General features: G+C 42.6%; 1 protein-coding gene across 4 annotated transcripts in view; it reads left to right on the top strand.

Moving 5' to 3' along the window:
* Positions 1–15,460, top strand: part of LOC121909672 (stromal interaction molecule 1-like) — a 40,351-nt gene that overhangs the window by 12,772 nt on the left and 12,119 nt on the right. Inside the window, exons 1-11 of one of the 4 annotated variants that reach the window (XM_042430231.1) lie at positions 1,620–2,144; positions 3,790–3,920; positions 4,007–4,121; positions 4,941–5,049; positions 6,240–6,355; positions 9,560–9,734; positions 11,439–11,616; positions 11,724–11,891; positions 13,908–14,008; positions 14,282–14,517; positions 15,123–15,209. In XM_042430231.1, the coding sequence (XP_042286165.1) occupies positions 3,873–3,920; positions 4,007–4,121; positions 4,941–5,049; positions 6,240–6,355; positions 9,560–9,734; positions 11,439–11,616; positions 11,724–11,891; positions 13,908–14,008; positions 14,282–14,517; positions 15,123–15,209 (1,333 nt within the window). In that variant the 5' untranslated portion in view covers positions 1,620–2,144; positions 3,790–3,872. Of the gene's footprint in view, positions 1–1,619; positions 2,145–3,789; positions 3,921–4,006; positions 4,122–4,534; positions 4,607–4,940; positions 5,050–6,239; positions 6,356–9,559; positions 9,735–11,438; positions 11,617–11,723; positions 11,892–13,907; positions 14,009–14,281; positions 14,518–15,122; positions 15,210–15,460 lie in introns of those variants that run through there. The other 3 variants (XM_042430229.1, XM_042430230.1, XM_042430232.1) reach the window with 3 other exon arrangements.

Raw genomic sequence — 15,460 nt, forward strand, 5'->3', positions numbered from 1 at the left:
AAAGAACAACAAACCCAAAACTCCAGTAAGATTAAATCTTGTTGGTCTAAAGTGCTTTTTGGAGCTCAGCAGGACTTCAAATCTAAAAATCACAATCAATGAACGAAGGTTTAATAAGAAGCTGCAACACGTTTCTGTCAAGAACTAACTGCAGCTTCAGATTTGGAGTTTAAGGGAAACTGAATAATATAAATATTAATCTATTAATAGACAGAACGACCAGTTCTCAGTGTTTGCACCACTTACAGTTATAGAAAAAGTCTTAACGCTGTTTACAACCCAAAATCACCACATTAACACATCTAATGACTCTACAGGCTGTTTAAAACCTGAAAGGCTTTTTCTACGACACCTTTTCACAACTAGTTTAAGTTTCCTGAAGCAACTTTCAGCTTCATGTTCATCTGACGGTGTTCAGTTCACACTTGTGTCAAAGTGTTACAGAAAAGTAGAAACTTCCACTAAACTACATTTCAGAGGGAAATATTGTACTTTCTACTCCACTACATTTATTTGACAGCTTTAGTTACTTTTCAGATGAAGATTTGACACAATGGATAATATAACAAGCTTTTAAAATACAACACATTGTTAAAGATGAAACCAGTGGTTTCCAACCTTTTTGTCTTTTGACGTCTTACAAAAAGCAGTGTGTAGTCGGGGTCACATTTCACATGTCTATGAGTTGTTAACAGCTCCACCAAATAGTGATTTTTCCCTCTAAACTTCTCACATGCTTTCATTTCAATAAATGTTCAAATGATCCAATATTTCAGCAAAAATCAAAGATTAGAGAAAAAGTCCAAAAACTGAAAACAGATTTGTGTATCAGAACTTTGTTTTTTCTTCTTTCCTCTCCCATTAATCATCTCACCACCCCTCAGATTTATCTGCTGACCCTTTGGAGGGGCCCGACCCCTAGGTTGGGAACCACTGGACTAAACTAGCTAACTGTATATAAAGTAGTGTAAACTAGCTCCACCTCCAGCAGCTACAACAGTAACATGCTGCTCTAACACTGATGCTTCACTATTAATAATCTAATGATGTCATATATAATAATATATCAGTCAGAGGGACCAAACCACTACTTTTACTGCAATACTTTAACTACATCAAGCTCATAATACTTATGTACTTTTACTGCAATACTTTAACTACATCAAGCTCATAATACTTATGTACTTTTACTGCAATACTTTAACTACATCAAGCTCATAATACTTATGTACTTTTACTGCAATACTTTAACTACATCAAGCTCATAATACTTATGTACTTTTACTGCAATACTTTAACTACATCAAGCTCATAATACTTATGTACTTTTACTGTAGGAGGATTTTTCATGCAGGACTTTTACTTGTAATGGAGTATTTGATATTGTTTTATTGGTACTTTTACTTCTACCTCTGATGACTTGTTCGACAGCTCTGAACTCTTCAACTTTGTTCATCCTCTGATAATTAGAGACTCTGAATGCCACAAATTCTCTTAAATCACTCGAACTTGAGACTTCAGAGCGAATCTGTTGGTGCGAGAGTGATTGTGTCAGATTCTCCACTGAGACACCAGACGAACCTCCTCACACTTTTCTCTCACAGCTGAGCGATCGTGCGGAGTCTCTGAGAGGTTCTGGAGGCTGAAATGACCAAATGTAGGCATGAACGTCTTCACTCTGATCGGTTTAAATCTGCTCCGTTGTCATGACGACCGCAGCAGCAGCAGGAGATAAGTGATTTGACAGATGTTAGCTGCTAACTGAGGCTAACAGGGACTCATCTTTACTGCTTTACTGGTTGTTATGGCAACAGTAACACAAAGATACTGTAGATACAGTTAATATAACACCACTAAGGCCCATTGAATACTTTCATTTTGCTGCTACTACTTTAATACTTCTACTGAAGTAACATTATGAATTCAGGACTTTTACATTCATGAGTAAAATATTTTTCTTCCGCCCTCACACACTCTGCTGTCCTTTGACCCAAACAAAGATGGCGGCTAGACATGAAGGATGTTTCCTCGTCTTGTTGCTGTTTCTGGCTCAAAGAGCAGAGTTGAAGTTTGTCTTTACCTGCTGCTGAAACACACAGAAGATCACCTGAGCAGGTTCAGCGTTGTTGTCTAAAGAAAACCAGGTTGTTCTCTCTCTCATTCTTGCCTTTCCAAAACTTTTTTTATTACACAGCCACCATTGATAGACATCTGTCAGCTCTGGCTAGCTAACATGCTAACACGGCACATATTCCAGTGAGAAACAGCAGCTAGCAGTGCTAACGCTAACACAGCCTACACAGAGTTACACTGCAGGAAGTGAGAAATGAACTGCGAGTCCCAAACATTAACCTGCAGCACGGAAGCCCCACAACCATGGATGTATAAAGAGAACTGGATACAGCGTCATTCATATGAAAGTTGCTCAGTGGTGCATGAATCCGCATCTGTGCGACCCATAGAGCAAGCGCACTAGTGCCTTTCACCGGCCAAGCTGGCTTCTTCCAGTTTAGCCCTCCGGCTAACTTTAATGGGGATGAAACAATTCAATCATGCAGCTCTTCTACGCTTTTGGACCGAACGGATCAAATTCTGATAGTGAGACGAGTCATTTCGTGAGGGTTGTGATGCTCAAAAAAATGTATCTGCTAATTTACAGACATCTCTTTCGGCCGCTATGTCAAATTGGCTTCAAAGCCCGGCGCTCTTCCTGTTTCCAGTTCTCCCACAACACAATACGTTAGCATAAACGTAAAGTAACGTTAGCATGAAAATAAAATGATGTAAGCATTAAAAAAATAAAGAAGTAACATTAACATGAAAAGTAAAGAAGCAACGTTAGCATTAAATAGGTTCAAAAGTAACGGCATAGAAAATAAAAAGTAACGATATCATAACATATAAAAAAGTAACATTAGGATGAAACATTAAGAAGTAACATTAGCATTAAAGATAAGTTAGTATGAAAAATAAAAAAAATAAGCATAAAAAATAAAAACATAACATTAGCATTAAAAAAAGTAACGTTAGCGTAAAACAACACAGTAACGTTAGCATAAAACAACACAGTAACGTTAATATAAAACAACACAGTAACGTTAGCATAAAACAACACAGTAACGTTAATATAAAACAACACAGTAACAATAATATAAAACAACACAGTAACGTTAATATAAAACAACACAGTAACGTTAGCATAAAACAACACAGTAACGTTAGCATAAAACAACATAGTAACAATAATATAAAACAACACAGTAACATTAATATAAAACAACACAGTAACGTTAGCATAAAACAACACAGTAACGTTAGCATAAAACAACACAGTAACGTTAGCATAAAACAACACAGTAACAATAATATAAAACAACACAGTAACGTTAGCATAAAACAACACAGTAACATTAATATAAAACAACACAGTAACGTTAGCATAAAACAACACAGTAACAATAATATAAAACAACACAGTAACGTTAGCATAAAACAACACAGTAATGTTAATGTTCTGTCGTGTAGATCTGTGTGTGATAGATGTTCTGTCGTGTAGATCTGTGTGTGATAGATGTTTGGTGTAGATCTGTGTGTGATAGATGTTTGGTGTAGATCTGTGTGTGATAGATGTTTGGTGTAGATCTGTGTGTGATAGATGTTTGGTGTAGATCTGTGTGTGATAGATGTTTGGTGTAGATCTGTGTGTGATAGATGTTCTGTCTTGTAGATCTGTGTGTGGTAGATGTTCTGTCTTGTAGATCTGTGTGTGATAGATGTTCTGTCTTGCAGATCTGTGTGCGATAGACCAGCAGCTCTGTCAGGATGAGAACTCGCTGCTGAGTTTCGAGGCGATCTGCAGCATCCACAAACTGATGGACGACGACGCCGACGGCACGGTGGACACGACGGAGACGGACGAGGTGACACCAGTTTAACCCTCTCTGACTGTTTTTATTTCATATTTCGATTTCCTCGCTTTTTCATTCACCCCTCGTTCCCTCCTCAGTTCCTCAGAGAGGATCTGAAGTATCACGACCCCAAAGCCAAACACAGCAGCTTCCACCGAGCCGACCTGCACATCAGCGTGGAGGACATGTGGAACGCCTGGAAGAGCTCCGAAGGTTAGCGGGGAAACGACGGGAGGGAAGACGTCTGTAGAGACGTTTATAAGATCAGCAGCTGAAGCTGAAGCGAGGCAGGTTGATGGAAAACCGGCCGCAGCAAAAAACAAACAGAGCAGCTCTTCAGTAAACGGCTGCTGGAAGGAGATCTGACAGAGAGGAAGATCTGGGGCCTCATCATCATAAACACACACTAATGCAGCATTTATTTACAAACAAACAACGTGGTCTCGTGACCTCACATCAACCAAACTTCAGTCTAGAAATAACTTGAAGGTTCAGGATGGATTTCTGAGAGGTTTGGGATTTATCTGCATCTGGAGATTAAATGAAAAGGAAGAAAGAAAAAAGACAGAAGGATGAAAGACGGAAAGAAGGAAGGAAGAAAGAAAGTTTAAAAAAAGGAACAAGTGAGATGAAAATAGGAAGATAGAGAGAAAGATGAGAAAGAAAGAAAGAAAGAGGGACAGTGATGGAGGATCATGGTGTGTTGAGTATAAACATTAAATCCTATTTTGGGATCAGATTAATTTTCCAGCTCAATTCATCACTGTGATGACGTAAACAACCACAAAATTACAAACACATGAAGAAGACGTTTGCCAGGACTGAGAGCATGAGATTCAATAACTGACACACAGATTAAACATATGATCGACTTTATTAAACGTCCGTTTGTAGTTTTTCCTGCTGCTCGCTGCTGGAGCCCGCAGACACTTTTTATTTATTATATTTTGATTATTTTTACATGTATGAAACAATCTGAAGTCACTTTATTAAACATGCTGTGTGTGTGTGTGTGTGTGTGTGTGTGTTTAGTGTATAACTGGACGGAGCAGCAGGTGGAGGACTGGCTGCTGCGTGTGGAGCTTCCTCAGTACACAGAAACCTTCAGGAAACACCAGCTGGACGGCAAATCTTTACCCAGGTAACACACACACACACACACACACACACACACCTGTGTATGTTATACTAACCTGTGAGGACAGTCTGACCTCATACACTCCCTACACGACTAAATGACCAACCTTAAACTTGAACCTTAAAGGACTCATAATCTGCACATTTCCAGCCTCTATATTTATATTCTGGGGCTCTACTGGAATAAAAACTCCTTATTGATCTTCTACTGGTCCTTTATGCAGCCCCTCAGTTCAGCCTCTGTCTGAAACAGGCCGTTTTAGCTTCCTGTCTCTTTAAGGCCCCGCCTCCTGATGAGCCCGCTCTGCTCTGATTGGTCAGCTTTCAGGAAGCTACGTAAACAAACTATAGTAGCAGGATTTCAAATCCATCCGTACCATTGACTGTGTATAAAGATGGACGACATAACAGCTGATCGCCCCCTGCTGGCTGCTGCGGTATAGGTCATAAGTCCCGCCGCCTCCATGTTAGCGGATGGGACGTCAAACTAAAAAAATCAAAGTACACGTCAAGTAATTCTTTCTGAAAGGTGTTTTTTATTTAGTTAGTGTAGTTTATTTCAGGTACTTCATTTTTCTGATGAGTTTGTTTTTAATTAGTTTAATTACAACAGGATATAAATGACAGAAAACTACAAAAAATATGAACCTTTAAAACCACATTAAAGCTCTTAATCGCTAAAGTTTCATATTTATGAACTAATTAAATAACTTATTAACATTATTCCAGATCAGAGGTGCAGCGATGAGTCGTTTCATTGATTAGTCTAAATTTAATCCTTTTTGGAGTTTTAGTCTGTTTGTCAGATAAAAGAAGACGTTTGATGATGGCACCTTGGAAATTGTGATGCAAATGTACAAATTACTACAATAAAATCCTAAATGTGTTCAGTATTAAAGACTGTCTGAAAACAGGCTCGTTATAAGTGATTTATGTTGAGTAAATCTTCTTGTATCTCTGAATCAAAGCAACATGCTGGACAGTGTTGTTAGCATGTGATTCCTCCTGAGCTTTAGTTCCCTGCAGGTTCGCTCTGGCAGATCTCAGATGTCTGAGCGTCCCTGAACGCACCGGTTTTTCAGGAGACGTCTCAACAGCGCGACCATCCTTCTCTCTCTTCCTGCACTTCCTGTGGAGGTTACAGTCTGAAACGTTTCTCCATAACTCACGGCTGACCTGTCTCCTCTCCGGCAGGCTGGCGGTGAAGAACACCACGCTGATGCTCACGGTGCTGAAGATTTTAGACAGAAGTCACGCACAGAAACTGCAGCTCAAAGCCCTCGACACCGTGCTGTTTGGACCGCCGCCAGGTGTGTGTGTGACGTATGATATATGATGTGTGTGTGTAAATGATTAATGGATTGTATTTATATAACGTCTTTCTAGTCTCAAAGTGCTTCACACGACATGCCGACACACACACATTCACACACACATACACACACATTCACACACACATACACACACATTCACACACATTCACACACACATTCACACACACATACACACACATTCACACACACATACACACACATTCACACACATTCACACACACACACATACACACACACACACACATTCACACATACATACACACACATTCACACACACACATTCACACATACATACACACACATTCACACACACACATTCACACATACATACACACACATTCACACACACACATTCACACACACATACACACACATTCACACACATTCACACACACACACACACACACATTCACACACACATACACACACATTCACACACATTCACACACACATACACACACACACACACATTCACACACACATACACACACATTCACACACACATACACACACATTCACACACACATACACACACATTCACACACATACACACACACACACATTCACACACACACACACACATTCACACACACACATTCACACACACATACACACACATTCACACACATTCACACACACACACACACACATTCACACACACATACACACACATTCACACACACATACACACACATTCACACACATTCACACACACATACACACACATTCACACACACATACACACACACACACACATTCACACATACATACACACACATTCACACACACACATTCACACACACATACACACACATACACACACATTCACACACATTCACACACACACACACACACACACACACATTCACACACACATACACACACATTCACACACATTCACACACACATACACACACACACACACATTCACACACACATACACACACATTCACACACACATACACACACATTCACACACACACACACATTCACACACATACACACACATTCACACACACATACACACACATTCACACACATTCACACACACACACACACATTCACACACATTCACACACATTCACACACACACACACACACACATTCACACACACATACACACACATTCACACACACATACACACACATTCACACACATACACACACACACACACATTCACACACACATACACACACATTCACACACATTCACACACACATACACACACATTCACACTCACACACACATACACACACACATTCACACACACACATACACATTCACACACACAAATTCACACTCACACACATTCACACACACACATTCACATTCACACACACATTCACACTCACACACACATTCATACACACATTCACACTCACACACACACATTCACACACACACTCACACACACATTCACACACACACACATTCACACTCACACACATTCACATTCACACACTCATTCACACACACATTCACACACACAAATTCACACTCACACACACATTCACACACACACATTCACATTCACACACACATTCACACACACAAATTCACATTCATACACACATTCACACACACACATTCACACTCACACACACATTCACACTCACGCACACATTCACACACACTCACACACACACACACACACACATTCACACACATTCACACACATTCACACACACATTCACACACACACATTCACACACACACACACACACATACACATTCACACACACATTCACACACACACACACACACACACATTCACACACACACACACACACACACACACACATTCACACTCACACACACACACACATTCACACACACACACACACATTCACACACACACACACACACACATTCGTACACACACACACACTCACACACACACACACACACACACACTCATGCGCAGCCTTTGAGGTCAGTTTGAGGTTCAGTTTCTTGGCGGAGGACTTCGACATGCAGACTGGAGGAGTCGGGGATCAAACCACTGATCTTCCAAGTATATACACACACACACACACACACACATACAAGTACACATGTATGTATGTCGAAGTCGAAAGTTTAAACACACCCCCCCCATTCCCTTGAATGAAAGTGTGTCCACACCTTTACTGGTAATGTATGTATATATGTGTGTGTGTACAGTGTGTGTGTGTGTATATATATGTGTGTGTGTATGTGTATATATGTATGTATGTACAGTGTATGTGTGTGTGTGTGTGTGTATATGTGTGTGTGCATATGCGTGTATGTACAGTGTGTGTGTGTGTGTGTGTGTATATGTGTGTGTGCATATGCATGTATATGTATGTATGTACAGTGTGTGTGTGTGTGTGTGTGTATATGTGTGTTAGGGGTGGTGCTGAATCCAAATACGTTATTTGGCAAAGCACAAATATTGAGGTTTTTTTACAAACATTTATTTCCTACAAATATTTTTAAAATTATTTGTTTCTAGAAAGGGAAAAAACCCCGTCAGATACCAGCGAGCAGGTCGGTTACATCGCTATCTCAGTGTGTCTCCTCTGCTCCGCTGTGACGTCTATCAGCAGGTCTCAACGAGGGGAGTCACATCCTCTTATTTGGACATCAGTCCCGGAGTTGGGGGTGTTCCCCAGAGATAAAGCTGAACTAGTGACACACACAAAGTGGCCTCAAGGGACTCTCCATAACCTTTTGTTCCCCTTCTCCTTTCCACAAAGTTAGGTTGTTAAAAACAGGCAGCACGCGGTGCTGTCTCTGGGTTGGGGGTGTATAAATAGTTAGAGGTCTGCCTGCGATGAAGCGATGAGTAAAGTTTTAGCTCAGTAGTTAGCGCAGTCGTCTATGATCTGGGACACTGGAGTTGGGAGACCTGGTGTGGGAACCGACTTCGTAAGCTAGTTTATTCATCAACACTTGTTTTCACACTTTAATATCCTAAAATTCAAAGCGTAATGAAAACAAAAACAGGATTTTTAAGCCACTTTTATTCAAATTAAAATACAAATATAAATAATTTTGCTGCCTCAACAAATACAGATACAAATACAAATACTGGGCCCTCTGCACATCCCTAACATATATATATAAACAGATAAAGTATGTATGTATCTACATATGAATTGTATATTTGTATGTATTTATATTGATATAGAGAGTGTGTCCCTGTGTGTGATCAGGCCGACAGAAGTGGTGGAAGGATCTGGTTCTGGGCGTGTCCATCCTGATGGCGTTGGGCGGCTGCTGGTTCGCTTACGTCCAGAACAGGAAGTCCAGAGACAACCTGGGGAAGCTGGTGAAGGACCTGGAGGGTCTGCAGAGAGCCGAGCAGAGTCTGCTGGACCTGCAGGAGAAGTGAGTCCATCACACCTGCAGCAGACTGAACCTGATACAATCTGATCCATCAGTCACCCAACACACCCAACACCCGTCATGTTTACTGAGGAGGTTCACAACCACTATTAGTGCTGTTAGTACTACTACTATTGGTACTGTTAGTACTACTACTGTCAGTGCTCACTGGCTTTCCAGCGAGTTTCTAAGAACAGCTTCTAGTAGCACCTTACACTGTTAGTCTGTTTCTGTGGTCACCTGCGGATCCAGATCACAGGTGACCACAGGTGACAACAGGTGATCACAGGTGACAACAGGTGATAACAGGTGACCACAGGTGATAACAGCTGACCACAGGTGACCACAGGTGATAACAGCTGACCACAGGTGATAACAGGTGACCACAGCTGACCACAGGTGATAACAGGTGACCACAGGTGATAATAGGTGACCACAGGTGATAATAGGTGACCACAGGTGATAACAGCTGACCACAGCTGACCACAGGTGACCACAGGTGACAATAGCTGACCACAGGTGACCACAGGTGACCACAGCTGACCACAGGTGATAACAGGTGACCACAGCTGACCACAGGTGATAACAGGTGACCACAGGCCTCAGTGTGAGACGTTCTGATCTCAGAAACTGATTAAAACCAGAATCATTCTGTACAATAACATGTGATTAAACTTCAAACTCTGCAGCCACCAGCAGGAAATAGCTCATCTACTGTGTGTGTGTGTGTGTGTGTGTGTGTGTGTGTGTGTGTGTGTGGATGGCTCTGCTGAGGCTTTCTGTCTAAACTCCTTATATGGTCAAAGAGTGGCCAGCAGCTCAGTCTGCACACACACACACACACACAGCCTGGGCCGATTGTGAATGTGTGATGTGTTTATGTATGTTGGTGTGTACATGAGGAGGTGTGTGTGTGCACTAATCTTCTTCATGTACACTAATAATACTGCTGTACTACAGTAGGAACTGCAGTACTGTGAGTACTGCAGCTGGACTGGATACAGTGACAGTAAATTAGATTCAAACAGGTGGTGATATACTGACGACAGGTCACGTATATACTGTTACACTCACACATACACACACACTACATATCCACGGGGATCAATTGAAGCATCAAGTCTATTTCCTCTCTTTAATCCCTTGACACTGCAGTGTGTGTGTGTGTTCGCCCTCATTCTCTGAAAATAGTACTTTCTCTCTCTCTCACACACACACATTCCTTCATGCTCCGTTACACACACACACACACACACCCGCCTTCAGATTAAGTCACAGCGCCTCCTGCTGACAACAAACTAAACATACAGCAACTCCAACTAAATGAAATTCTTACAACAAATAACAGTGAAAACAGTTAATCTGCCATAAACACAAACATCCGTCTGTAAAACAGCTGATCAAGTGTCGAGATGGAAATATGACGTTTCTGTTAGTTTCATGTGTTGATGTGAGGAAGGTTACAGTCTCCTCCTCATCATCGCTCCACACAGATCTGATGTTTTCAGCTCTTCAGTGACGTTTAAGTCACATGATTCATGTACGTCATCGTTAATTCACTCAGTCTGCTGTTAAACTCAGACAGCAGGAGACACTTTAGTGCAACATTATTGAATTTTTTAGCGTTTTTTTTTATGTGCAAGTTGAATAAAAACACACTTAGTGGAATTTATAACATTACACGAATAAACACTTTGTGTCCGTCAGGCTGCAGCAGGCTCAGGAGGAGCAGCGCTGCGTTCAGGTGGAGAAGGTGAAGGTGGAGGAAGAGCTGAGGAGCGAGATCAGCTCGGCCAAACAGGAAGCTCAGCGGCTCCGCGAGCTCCGAGAGGGAACCGAGAACGAGAGGAGCCGGCAGAAATACGCCGAGGAGGAGCTGGACCAGGTAGTACCCACATACTTTACTGCAGTAAAAGCTGTTTGTGGAATCGTTGCAACTCGACATCAAGGAAGGCAACACTGTCATAAGAATGATGTGTGTGTGTGTCGCAGGTGCGTATGGCGCTGAAGAAGGCGGAGAGGGAGCTGGAGTCTCGGGCTCGCTGGGCTCCGCCGGAGGCTCTGCAGACGTGGCTGCAGCTGACGCACGAGATCGAAGTCCAGTACTACAACATCAAGAAACAGAGCGCAGAGAGGCAGCTGCTGCAGGCCAGAGAGGGGGTGAGAGCACACACACACACACACACACACACACACACACACACACACACACACACACACACACACACACACACACACACACACACTCTTCAATCTGTCTTAAAACTGACTGTTATTCGTCTTTGGAGCCGTTTCTAAACAAACTAACGTGACCAAACTCTTTAGATGAAGGATCATGTGACCCAGTGCAGCGCTGTGACTCACTGACGTGTTTTTAATAAGAAGATCTTGGTCGGGGGGGTTGAGTAAACTCGGCAGCCACACATTTCTCTGTTTTGTGTCTTGTGTTGCTAACTTTGGAGCTAACCTCCTTCACTTTTCCAGCATTTGAGGAAACAACAGACGTGACTTTTTAGCATTTATTAACTGACACTCTGTAGTCTGTACATTTACTGCCAGACTGACAACTTACTACTAACCTTTTCCTCCGCTCACATCCACTGTCACTTCCCCTTGTTCGTTCCTGCTCGCAATGCAAACATATTCCTTAACGGAGCCATGTGACCAGTGGTTTCCCAGGCAACGACACGGAGGTTGACTCACGTACCGGTACAGCGCTGCTCAGAGACTCCCAAACGCTGTATCCATTCATTCGGATATCAAATATTAAAAAATATATATTTTTTGGCCTGGCGGGGGTTCTCGTTGTGTCATTATGGAGAAACACAGATTCAGTAAACGTTCAGTAAACGTTGAGTACAGTTAGACTCAGCAGGCTCCATCAGGTTGGGCGAGTTCAAAGTTCACAGGTAATTTGTTAGTCTGTCCCTCCCGCCGCAGGAAATAATGGATTAATCCTGGAAAGCTGTTAATGTAGCACTTTTCTCCTTATGAAAATAACACAGAGATTATTCGACCAATGAGAATTTAGTCGGACGAGAGCATATCGACCAACTAATCGACCAGTAGACTACAGACCTACTAATAAGATACATCAGGCTTTGATACACAACACTTGTTAGTAGATCAGTTCATTGTTGGTAGAAAATCAAGCGTCAGGTGAGAACATTCTCTCCTCTCATTGGTCAGAAGGTCCTGAAGAAGCTCCTAAATATCAAGAAGAAGACGTACTTGGTTGTTAGTTCAGGTCGGACCTGCTAGCTGCCAGCAACTGTGGATTTCACTCAGCATCCCAGCATGCAAAGCGCTCCTGGTTAGTTCATAGTGAGACCACTTCCTGTAAAGGGTCTGTGTGGTTGTTTTGCTTCGAACCAGAACTGAAAGCACGCTGGGAGGAAAAACACGTCGTCATGTGCTTCAGTGAAGCAGAACTAAAATATGTTGTGTTTATCTGAAGATAAGACGAAGCTTCAGCTGTTTAAATGAGACAAATCCAGTGATGAGATCCTCCAGAGATTGTGTTTTTAGTGCCAAATCTCTTTGTGATATTATTCTCCCTCAGCATGGAAACACTTCTGACTACAAAACACCAACTGGGAGGGAGGGGGAGGGAGGTATAGCTAATCTCTTAGGGCCCCTTACCTTACCTAGGACTGAGTTTAAGGTACTTTTATTTGTTTTGAAGGCTTCACAACAGCAGATCTCTTCGATCCTCTGGCCAACTGTTGCTCGCTGTCCCTCGATCGCAGCTGAGGGGTTAGAGTGACCTCTTGGAATGAAGTGTTCTCCTTCCAGAGACACTTTTAAGTCCAAACTAAAGACTCACTGGTTCATTCGGGCCTTTGACTGTCGTTAAAACCCAGTGATCCACTATTATTTGTTTTCTGTTTGTTCTGGTTTGTTTTGTTGTTTTAATTTATTCCTGATATCTTATCGTTCAGCACTTTGGTCGACTGTGGTTGTTTTTTTTAAATGTGCTTTATGAATTTGAACTTTGGGAGATTTCCTCTTGATTTGAACTCATGTTTGTACCGAAGGAGGATTTTGTCCTTCGTCACTTCAACTGTAAGAAAAACATGTTTAATGTTCATCTGAAGACTGACTGTTGGTTCAAGATGGACTGAAACACACTCGACGATGACGATGATGATGATGATGATGATGATGGTGTTTCAGGCAGAGAAGATCAAGAAGAAGAGGAGTTCTCTGTTCGGGACGTTCCACGTGGCTCACAGCTCCTCGCTGGACGACGTCGACCACAAGATCCTCTCAGCCAAGTGAGTGACCTTTGACCCTTGATCCTTAAAGCGTCGAACTAAACTACAGCTGCAGCGATTGGTTGATTAATTTATTGACGGGTTCCAGCTTCTTAAACGTGACGATTAGATGCTTTTCTTTCTCATATGTTGATGTAATGATGTTATGAAACGTCTCTCTGGTGGATATGCAGCCTCACACTGTAAGGGGTCACATGACTAAACGTTTGGGCGCTAGCGGGTTAATCTTTAGCAGTGTGGCGTCATTTATAAGATAACCCCGCCCCCCCTCAGACAGGCCCTGGGCGAGGTGACGGCCGCCCTGCGAGAGAAGCTCCACCGCTGGCAGCAGATCGAGTGTCTGACGGGCTTCTGTCTGGTCAACAACCCGGGTCTGGGGGCTCTGGCCACCGCCCTCAACCTGGACCCGTCCTTCCTGGGCCTGCGACCTCCGACCCCGCAGCACCTCCTCCTCTCCGACGACCTCGACGACATGGATGAGGACATCCTGTCTCCCGGGACGCTGCAGTGTAAGTTGATCAACATCTCCCATCGACCCGCGCTGTAGTTTACACACAGTAGAGCAACCAAACGCAGATTCATCCACCGCTGAAAATAGTCCCCAACAAACGCCCTGTTTCCTCCTGTTGGTTTGTTAAAAACGACCAACAACGTGTTAATCTGTCTCTTAATCCTGTCTGACTCTCTGAATATTTACCTAGTTTCATCTTTAACCCTCTGAGCAGGAATCCAAACGGGGTCCAAACACCCGACAGAACCGTCCGGGTCGCGTTTAGTCTTTTTTAAAAAAAGCCTCATTAATCTCCTGAAACTGCTGCTGACTGTAGTTTTCATCAAACAAACAGCAGGTGAAAACACATCTGTCGGGACTATTTTAAGCGGCGGATGAATCCACATGTTGTCATCTATAAATATTGAAGTCTGACTGACAGTAAAGTGATGAACATGATGAATTGACTGCATCACCGCGGAGGTTTGTTACAGAGGCTCACCTGCATCTTGTCTCAGCTCACCTGCGGTCCGCTCACTGTCTCCACCCCCCCCCCCCCCCCTCCTCTCTCTGTGATTGGTCCTCTTTTCTCGGCATCTCTCTCTCTTGATTGGCTCCTTTCAGACGCTGCGTGGCAGATGGACCGGCGAGTGAGCGACCTCTGGCCTCTGAGTGGCATCGTAGACACCCAATCACCATGGAAACACTCGGGTTGGCCCCCTCCCTCCTTCAGCCCCACCCCCCACCCCCCCCCCACGCCCCCCCACCACCACCACCCCCCTTCTCTCTGATTGGTTTATACCTCTGTACGATCAGATCAGGCTGACGACCAACCCCAAACTCTAAATAAATCATTTCATGTTTTAATTTGATAAATAAAACTTCAAAACCAGTTAAATTAACGGTAAACTGAAATATATTTATATTCATATATTTATATATTTATATATATCATGATCAAT

This window comes from Thunnus maccoyii, chromosome 13 (genome assembly GCF_910596095.1).
Source record: "Thunnus maccoyii chromosome 13, fThuMac1.1, whole genome shotgun sequence".
Taxonomy (NCBI): domain Eukaryota; kingdom Metazoa; phylum Chordata; class Actinopteri; order Scombriformes; family Scombridae; genus Thunnus; species Thunnus maccoyii.